This window comes from Solanum lycopersicum, chromosome 1 (assembly GCF_036512215.1).
Source record: "Solanum lycopersicum chromosome 1, SLM_r2.1".
NCBI classification, from domain to species: Eukaryota; Viridiplantae; Streptophyta; class Magnoliopsida; order Solanales; family Solanaceae; genus Solanum; species Solanum lycopersicum.
The window spans coordinates 8456708-8466619 of record NC_090800.1 but is presented as its reverse complement, the minus strand read 5'-3'; the positions used below and the strand labels follow the sequence as shown (position 1 = coordinate 8466619).

At 34.2% G+C, this 9912-nt stretch overlaps 1 protein-coding gene across 1 annotated transcript; it reads right to left on the bottom strand.

The window, feature by feature from the left end:
* Positions 1–4480: 4480 nt before the first annotated feature.
* LOC138340445 (uncharacterized) lies at positions 4481–9184 on the bottom strand. Its single transcript, XM_069292181.1, has 5 exons — positions 9080–9184; positions 8790–8963; positions 8184–8297; positions 6848–7221; positions 4481–4586 (listed from the first exon to the last, which is right to left on the bottom strand). Exons 1-5 carry the CDS (start codon positions 9182–9184, stop codon positions 4481–4483), a joined length of 873 nt encoding a protein of 290 aa, XP_069148282.1.
* Positions 9185–9912: the final 728 nt, after the last annotated feature.

The following is a 9912-nucleotide window of genomic DNA, read 5'->3' as shown; positions in this document are numbered from 1 at the left end:
ATTTTAACCTCTACCGTCATGTTTTGAAAAAGATAGTTATAGCATAGAAAAAACCCCTTAACTATTTGCAATGAACACTATTATCCTACAGAAAACTTGTAAAGTTCCAAAAGTTTATATACATCTCTGCCTTTCATTTTTCATTTTTTGATGGGTCCAAATATCTCTATCCCGAAAGATAGGCATAAGATAATTGTAAACTTTGTCTTTCCCATACTCCACTTCGTATATTAAACGAGATATGTTCTTGTTTGTTGAAAGGAGACTTACACGAGAATATTGTTGTAATAGGAATTACACGAGAATATACTTGTGCTTGGTTTGGGACATTATTATGCAATGTTATAAACATGCACAAAAAGCAGAGGTGTACAGAACAAAATATGCATTTTTTTACTTTAATTTTAACACACACTATTGCTAGTAAAATTTTTTGGCATGTAGTTGTATGAGATGCTTCATCTAGTATAAGAATAAATTAAAGAATATAATAATTATTCTTTCAAGAAATGGCCTTTTGAGCATTAGAGCTTCTACGGTTTGATAATTTTGTTTGTAGATTAATTTATTTATTGAATGAATCTTTTTTTATTTTATGTTCTTTTCGCAAAATAAATTTAACAAAGTCAAAGTAGAATTACATGCAACAAGAGAAAATAATTATGTAATTTTACCTTTGACTGACAATGAAATTTTATAATTTATTTGTAAAAATAATATTTTCAATAGAGAATAAAGTATTTGGATACCAATATTCATGTAATAAATAACATATCTCCAAAAGATTCACTTGTTCAACTTGTAATTTATTTATAATTTAAAGTTGTACCTAGTAAATATTATGTTAATGTACAAACCTTGTCTTGCTAAATAAAATACTAATGACATGCTTCCGAAATGTGGAACATACACCTCAACTTATATAAAAAAAATTGTGGCTATTGAATTGCAATGAGTAAGTGGTTACGCTTCTGACTTAACACGACAATTAATTTAACAAGCAAATTTCAATATAACAATTTGGTTTAATGTGCTAAGTTAAGGCTAGTTTGTTAATCAATGGACGTTTGTCCATGTTTTATTGTTAAATTTAATGAAAATAAATTTTATTTTTAAAGTAACAAGTAAATATTTTATAATTATAATTGTGTTTGGCAATGAATAAGAATTTGAGTTGTTTGAAAATTATAGAGAGTAATTTTTGGGGAAAAAGTTAAAAGAACTTTTTGTTGTTCTTAAAATTCTTGAATTCTTCTTACAATGGAATTTTAAACTTTTGTAGCTAAATGTATTATTTGGAGTTCAACTCTAAAATAATGTAAAAACTTTTTATTGTAAAATGCCTCTAAAATATAAGAATTTGAGATTATTTATCAAAATAAAGATATATGACATAAAGATAGAAAGAATAAGCATTTTGATTTAGCTAATGCCTTGTTTCAAATTACATAGAAATAGAAAGGAAGAAAAAAATAATATTTCTTATTTAGACAATGCCTTGTTGCAAGTTACATTGAACAACAATTACATTCCATATGTATTATTCCTTTCTGTGTCACGCTATAAAATTTTAATTATTCAATTTATGCTTTCAGTAGTTTATGTAATTCGACCTTCGGGAGGCCGGTGCCCACATTCACACCATTCACCATCACAAAAATAGATAGGAATACCTCCACAAAGACGTATGCAGTCTGCGTCTGTCTTGCAACAACACCAAGGAATGTCTATTGCGTCAACCTTTGGCGAGACACCTATCAAATTAAATGTTAGAAACTATAATTATTTGAAAAACACATTTCATAATTAAGCACAGGAAGCTTTTCAAAATTAACTTAGAAAAATAATAGAAAGAAGTGTATGATACTCCAGTAATAATAGATCAAATCAAGTGAAAGACTTACATATCTGTATCATCAGAAACATGTGAAAAAAAGTCCACACTTTGAAAGCCACATCTTAATTATTTTGTATGCTCACTATGTTACTTGATGATGATATTTTACTTTCTTTGTGTCCTATTTATAGTACAGTTAGTTGACTATTTAAATATATTTATATTTTGTGAATATTGTAATAAATTCATCTTTCATTTTCGGTCAATTACATTTAAGTTGACATGACTCTATCTTTTGTTCATTGGAACATGTTATTTGCACATGCAAGGTGTTCAGATTTTATTTGACTTAATATGTATGTCAATTTGACATATGTCACAATTCTATCAGCTCTTCTATATAACTTGTCATGTTTTATAAAATGTCACGTGATACAAAACTAGGCCTCTAGGAAAAGATAACATCCTTGACTAAATAAAATGGGCTATAAATATACTTATATTTTTTATGCAAATAAAGAAGCAAATATTATAAATATTCCTACAAGGAAAAGGCTTTATTCCCTTTTTAGATATTTTGTGGTTTGATAATTTATTTCAGCCTTTATTTTTATTGATTAATATTTTGTTATAAACATAATTTATTATTATCTTATGCTGTTTCTATGAAACATACTCAACAAAGTCAAACTAGACTTATATGAAAGAGGAAAAATAAAACAATTTTATTTTTATTTTATGTACCTTCTACCAAACAAACATAAGAAAGAAAAATAACATTACATGAAAACAAATATAATAATGTAATTTTTTTGTTTTAGATATGGTGGAATCAATAAATATATTTAAACATATCTAGAAAAATTAATATTATCAATGTAATAAACTACTCATTCTGAGAATTAAGTATTGCACAATCAAATAGAGGCTAAAGAATATGAATTTTATCAGTTGTGAATATTCATCTTAAAATAATATGTTATTCGGTCTTGACCAATAATTTTAATGTTAGTTCAACATAAAAAAAAGAAATATTTTGATCATCAAACACCCCTCTTAAAAAAGGCTATTTTTTTGTTAAGTATAGATAATTAATGTAGCATGCAAAAATCATGCAAACGAGAGATTATTTATCAAAAGAAAGGTATATGACATGAGAACCCCGTTAAAAAATTCTAGAAATTGCTAAACTAGGTGATATTCCTTAGTTTGTGTAACCCAATAAACAATTACTGTTCACGACCCCCTGGAATAATTCATAAAGGCCAAGTTTGTATGGTTTTACTATGTGGCCTTAACACAGTTATAAGGGTGAAACCCATTTTTCCTTTGCATTCGTGGGCTCTCCATATCGCTACTGAGAGAAGACGCTAACCCGTCATGACCACCTTTGGAAATTGTGTTAAGTGTAACATCTCTTAAATTGAAATAACTTGGAATGATTTAAGGATTGGAAATAGTGGTTTTTGTAAGGAATAAAATATGGTATTTTTTCTAAGTGAAAGATAGTTGATTTTCTTTTATAAATTTCAAACGATCATAATTCCTAGATCAAGATGAGTTAGGTGTATTTCCATGTATGTTTGGGAAGCTCTTGGAATAATATTTTCGACGCTGATGTGTTTGCGCAATTCTGAGTTCGTATGAGTGAGTTATTTCCTTTGGAAGTTCGGCTATTTGATTAATGAAATTCTAATCTTGTTTTTCGAAGGTAACTTACTGGGGTAAAATAAGATTTTAGCTAGTTTATAAAAGGTGAAGTTTCATGCTAGGGCTTTGAGAAAAGAAAAAAGAGGAGAAACAAGTAAGAATCATCAAGATCATGCATTCTTGGTTGTGAATTTCACCACCAATTCAATCCTACGAGGTATGTGAGATTTCATAACGTTGGGTTAGTTCACACGCACGCCAACCATGATTCAGTTTAGCAAATTTAAGTATTTGAAAGTATAAAAATCCGTCAGTTCTTTCATATTATTTTTTTTGTGCGTTAGAGTTTATCTCTAAAATGTTTCCCTTTAATTTGTGCTTGCACGTGTTTAAGATAATCATGCCTCCAAGAAGAGCAACACAAGGTCATCCTGCTCGAAGCAACTTCGAAGAGCTAGAGGTACCTAGCGCACCGAATGTGAAACCTCACAGAGAAGTCACCTCCACTGAATACCGTAAGACTATAGGATGTTAAGCAAAGCGATGACCAACCATGTCGTGCAACAGATAGAAGCACGATAGGATAAGTGTCACGCCCAGAGCTACCCCCAAGATGTGGACACGGAACCTAGGACCACAAGTGATCCCATGCTAACCGTGTTGGCATGATCATGAGCGTACTAAAGATAATAAACTGATGCAGAAGTTAAATCTTAATTAAATCTGAAAATATGGGGAATATCCATATTCTATAACTGAGATATTAGAAATTAATGAGTTTAATACAAAGAAATTATTAACTCAATACTAAACTAAAACTAACTATGTCTTAAATAATTCTCGAAATTAGACTGGAAATACAAGGACAAGCCCCCGCTAAATCTAGCAAAAACTGAAACTAAATGACTAAAGACTATAAGAAACTCATGACTGTTTTCCTCGGAGAATAAGGACTCACCACTGAATCTTCTAAACTGGAGATTGAAAATTTATCTATGCGTGATCTGGATGTTGAGAACCTGAACCTAAATCACGAGAAGATGCAGCGCACGTATACTTCAGTACTTGAAAAGTACTGGGCATGTATGATATAGTGAAGCTGAAATAAGACATAACTGAACAAGCATAAAATCAAGTATTATAATCTGACATGATAAATTAAATTCTGAGCTTACTGGATGCAATGACCAATTTATAACATGCTGAAACTGAATACTGAATATACTGATAAATGGTCAATGTAGAGAGTCTGAGTGAACTTTGGGAGCTACTAATAACCGATAATAAAATCACATGAGCTAAATGTGGAGTATAATGTATACAACCCATCGAGAGAATCCAATATACCCTGCAAATTTATAAAAACATGCTAGCGTGATCACTAAACTTATTGCTCCCAGAGGGGACTTACAACCTATTTGTCTAGTAGTTTTGGGACTATTTGGTACGCTAAGCCCTATTCCAACTTGGTATTATGATGCTCCCAATGAAATTTGTAAATTTAGTAATTATGTCGGAGTTTCTGTAAATGTTGGATAGCTCAAAACTGAACATGCAAACTGAGAATGCAACAATTAATCTGGTAACTATGCATTTATAACTAAGGCATGTATATCTGAAGTGTCTGAAATATCTGACCTAGCATGTGTTGTTCAAGAACTAAAGAAATACATAGCTAGGGTTATGAAATTCATGCAATAATCTGAGTAATAACATGATAATCTGATTTGGAACATAAAACTAATAAATTCATACAATTCTATTAAATTTCTAGAAACCCTAGATCTAATCGTGATAAGAGAATCAAGAATCTGACTGAAAACTAGGGACCCAATGGGTGAAAGGAACCCACTAGTGAAATCTCACATACCTGGTGGTGAAATCTATAGAAAAGTACATAGGTTTTGGGGCAGGAGCTGGTGGAGCTATTTGCGTTCTTGAACTATAGTTCTTGACTTTTTTCTTCTCTCTTACTTCTAATTTTCTAACTTTTGATTTAATGATTTGATTTTACATATGTTTTAGTTATGTTTCTAGGCTTAAACTGACTAAAAAGTGTGGATTTAGGGTCAAAACGACATAACTTAGGGTTTAAATGAATTGGGGAAGGTCCAAAAGACCCATGGGAAAGTTGCTGTCGGACCAAACAATGGCCTGGACTGGCCGTCCGTTGACTTGGCCTGTTCGACAGACCTTTAGTAAAATGGGCATAACTTTTTACTCAAAGGTCTGATTTTAGCAAGGTCGGGATATATGGTAAGCTAATTCAATTATATATCTGTGGTTAGGTCATAGAACACCTAATTCATTTTGTACTAAGAGTTATGACCATTTGAAGATGACCCAACTGCATTTCCCCTTAACTGTCTGCATATTTTCCAACTAGGTCAGACCTATTATTTCATCCATAGATCTTGTCACAGAGTGGGTGAATGGGGTTGTCGATCAACGGTCATGGACTAAGGAGCTTCGTCTGACCTACAGACCATCGTTCCGTCCATCGATCAAGACTTGACCAATTTTTTTCGCGGCTGAGTTTTTAAGAGTTTCTGATCTCATTGACGGTTGTGCGGGATGGACCTTCGTCTGTCGTATGGACCGTCGATTCCAGCGTTGGTTGAAACTACAATTTTTTTCTCTATAAATCTAGTTTTTGGTCTTTTTTAGCTACGGGCTGTTACATTATCTCCCCCTTGGGAACATTCATCCTCCAATTAAGACAAAACTAGCTGAAATAGAGGAGAGAGTTGTAAACCCAGCTATTAAGCATTGAGAATTGAGTTTCTCATTAAATTGAGTTCCGAGTACATGCAAATACTCTTAAAATGCAAGTACAGATAAAGGAAACATGATTCTAAGACTGAATTTATGCATGAATGACTAGAAAACTGAAGAGGAACTATTACCTCAAGATAGAGTGGAATCAGAAAGAAAAAGTTGAGGATAGTTTTCTTTCATGGCTGCTTCTGCTTCCTAAGTAGCTTCCTCTACGGACTAACTTCTCCACAAAACCTTAACTGAAGCGACTTCTTTACTTCTCAACCTTCTGACCTAACGTCCAAGAATCTCAACTGGTACATCATTATAAGAAAGACTATCTTTCACCGCCACACTCTCCAATGGCACTATAGAGGATGAATCACCCACACACTTCTTCAGAATTGAGATGTGGAAGACCGGATGCACTGCTGCTAATTCTGCTGGCAACTCTAACTCATATGCCACCTTGCCAACCCTTTTAAAAAACTTTTAAAGGCCTACATATCTAGGAATGAGCTACCTTTCTTTCCAAATCTCATCACCCCTTTCATAGGTGAGACCTTTAGAAAAACCCAGCCATCAACTTAGAACTCTAGTTACCTTCTCCATACATCTGCATAAGATTTCTGACGACCTTGAGCTGTCTTAAGTCTATTTCGAAAGAGTTGCACTTTCTCCATAGCATAAAAAACTGAGTCTGGCCCTATCAAAGCTACTTCACGTAGTTCAAACCAACCAACATGAGATCTACATCTACGCTCATATAAAGCCTTATAAGGGGCCATCTGAATGATGGAATGGTAGCTATTATTGTTGGCAAACTCAATAAGAGAAAGGTGATCATCCCAACTACCTTTGAAATCGATCACACAAGCTCTCAACTTATCCTTTAAGGTCTGAATGGTACGCTCCGCTTGCCCATCAGTCTGTGGATGAAATGTTGTACTACGGTTAACTTGAGTACCAAGACCTTTCTGAAATGACTTCCAGAAATGAGAGGTAAACTATTGACCTCTATCTGCCATGATAGACAAAGGGACCCCATGTAACCTCACAATCTCATTAATGTAAATCCTTGCATAGTCTTCTTTCGAATATGTAGTCTTGACCACCAAGAAGCGAGAAGACTTATTCATCCTATCAACTATCACCCAAATGTAGTTATGTTGTCTGCGAGTACGCGGTAATCTTGTGATGAAGTCCAAATTAATCACATCCAACATCCAAGTAGAAATATCGATCTCTTGAGTCATAACCCTAAGTTTCTGATGTTCTAGCTTGACATACTGGCAATTGGGGCACTCACTCACAAAGTCTGCTATATCCCTCTTCAGTCATTCCACCAATAGACTTCCCGCAGATCGCGATACATCTTAGTATAACCTAGATGAATAATATACCTAGAGTTATGGGCTTCTTCAAGGATATTATTTATCAACTCACCCACATCAGGAACACACAATCTACCCTGGTAGCGAAGTACATCATCTCCCCATTGGGAGAAAACCTCCACTCTCTTATTATGGAATGCACCCTTAAGTTCAAGCAAGATTGGATCACTCTCTTTCTTTTCCTTAACCTCCATTACCAAAGACGATACTTCCCTATTTTGAATTGTTACACCACTGTCTGATATGCTCATAAGGCGAAATCCTAAGCGAGCAAACCTGTGAAGATGCTTTACTAACTACTTCCTTTCTTCCTCAACATGGGCTACACTATCCATGGATAATCTACTAAGAGCATCTGCTACTATATTCACCGTACTAGGATGGTAATGCACACTCATATAATAATCAATAAGGAACTCAAGCAATCTCCACTGGCGAAGATTCAACTCTTTCTAGGTGAACACATACTGAAGGCTCTTATGATCGGTGAAAACATCTACATGAACACCATAGAAGCAGTGTCTTTATATGTTGAGTGCAAATACCACTGTTTCAAGCTCGAGGTAATGAGTTGGATAGTTCTTCTCATACGCCTTAAGTTGCATAGAGTCATAAGCTATCACCTTACCTTGCTGCATCAACACACAACCTAGGCCAACCTGGATGCATCACAATATATCATTTAACCATCTAAACCCTCTAGTAGAGTCAAGACAGGAGATCTAGTCAATATACTTTTCAATTCCGTGAAGCTTTTCTCACAATCATCATAGAATTAGAACTTGACCATCTTCTGAGTCAACTAGTCAGTGGTGAGGCTATGGATAAAAATCCTTCCATAAACCTTCTATAATAACCTACTAGACCTGAGAAACTTCTGATATCTATAGTAGAGGTGGGCCTAGGACACTATTTCACTGCTTCTATCTACTGTGAATCCACTCGGATCCCTTCGCTAGATACAATGTGACCAAAAAAGCAATGGATTGAAACGAAAACTCACATTTACTAAACTTCGTGAATAACTGGCGATTCTTGAGAGTTTACAAAACAACACTCAAATTAATTGAATGTTCTTCTTCACTTTTAGAGTAAATGAGGATATCACCAATAAAGACGATAACAAACAAGTCCAAGTACTATTTGAAAACTCTGTTCATCAAATCCATGAAATTTGCAGGAGCATTAGTTAGTCCAAACGGCATACCTACAAGTTCATAATGACCATACCGAGTTCTGAAGGTTGTTTTTGGAATATCACTGCCTCTGACTCTAAGCTGATGATAACTCGATCTAAGGTCTATCTTTGAGAAATGGCTAGAACCCTGAAGTTGGTCAAACAAGTCATCAATCCTGGGATGGGATACTTATTCTTGATTGTGACCTTGTTCAAATATATATAGTCAATTCACATTCTAAGAGAACCATCATTCTTCCTTACGAACAACATTGGTACAGCCCATGGTGAGTTACTAGGTTTGATGAAGCCCTTATCTAGAACGTCTTTCAACTGCTCTTTCAATTCCATAAGCTCTGCTGGAGCCATTCTATAAGGAGGAATAGAAATAGATTGGGTATCTGGAAGGAGATCAATTTCAAAGTGGATTTCCCTTCCGAGAGGGACTCCGGGAAGATCTTCTTGGAAACACTTTTGGAAATTCATAGACTACTGCAACCAACTCAAGAGTTGGGGTTTCAAGGCTAGAATCCTTAACCCAAACTAGATGGTAGAGATAAACCTTAGATATCATCTTTCTGCCTTAAGTTAAGAAATAAATCGACCCATAGGCGCTAAGTTACTATCCTTCCATTCTAAGATTGGTTTGTACAGTAACTAACAATGAAAAATCCAGTTCTACAATAAACTGATGCATAGCATGAATTTAACCAATCCATGCCTATAATGACGTCAAAGTCTACCATTTAAAAGTCTACTATATCTTCTGAGTCCTGAGATACTCTGACAGGGTAATTTATGTATACTCGTCTAGCTATAACTAGGTCACCGATTGGAGTAAAGACTAAGAAAGTTTCTGAGATAGTTTCTAGACTAACAGTGGATTGGATTGCTATACTGAGTTGTAAAAGACAAAGTAATCTCTATTGTCTTACCACTTGAATTCGACCATACGTGAATCAAATCCTTAATCTAGTCGGATTCCAATTTAAACCTATAACTACTAGTTACTTGCACAACTCCAATATTTTATTGACCTCATCAATGAACTTATATGGGTTCTCACACAACTTGGGACCCTAAAACTCAGGTGAATC

Excerpts from the sequence above, each read along its gene's own strand:
- LOC138340445 (XM_069292181.1), bottom strand. The coding sequence starts at position 9,184 with ATGGCTCCAGCAGAGCTTATGGAATTGAAAGAGCAGTTGAAAGACGTT. Across the intron at positions 8,964-9,079 it reads GGGCTGTACCAATGTTGTTC|GGTTCTAGCCATTTCTCAAA; the intron begins GTAAGGAAGAAT and ends GACCAACTTCAG. Across the intron at positions 8,298-8,789 it reads TCATGGATTTGATGAACAGA|GTTGGCCTAGGTTGTGTGTT; the intron begins GTTTTCAAATAG and ends TGATGCATCCAG.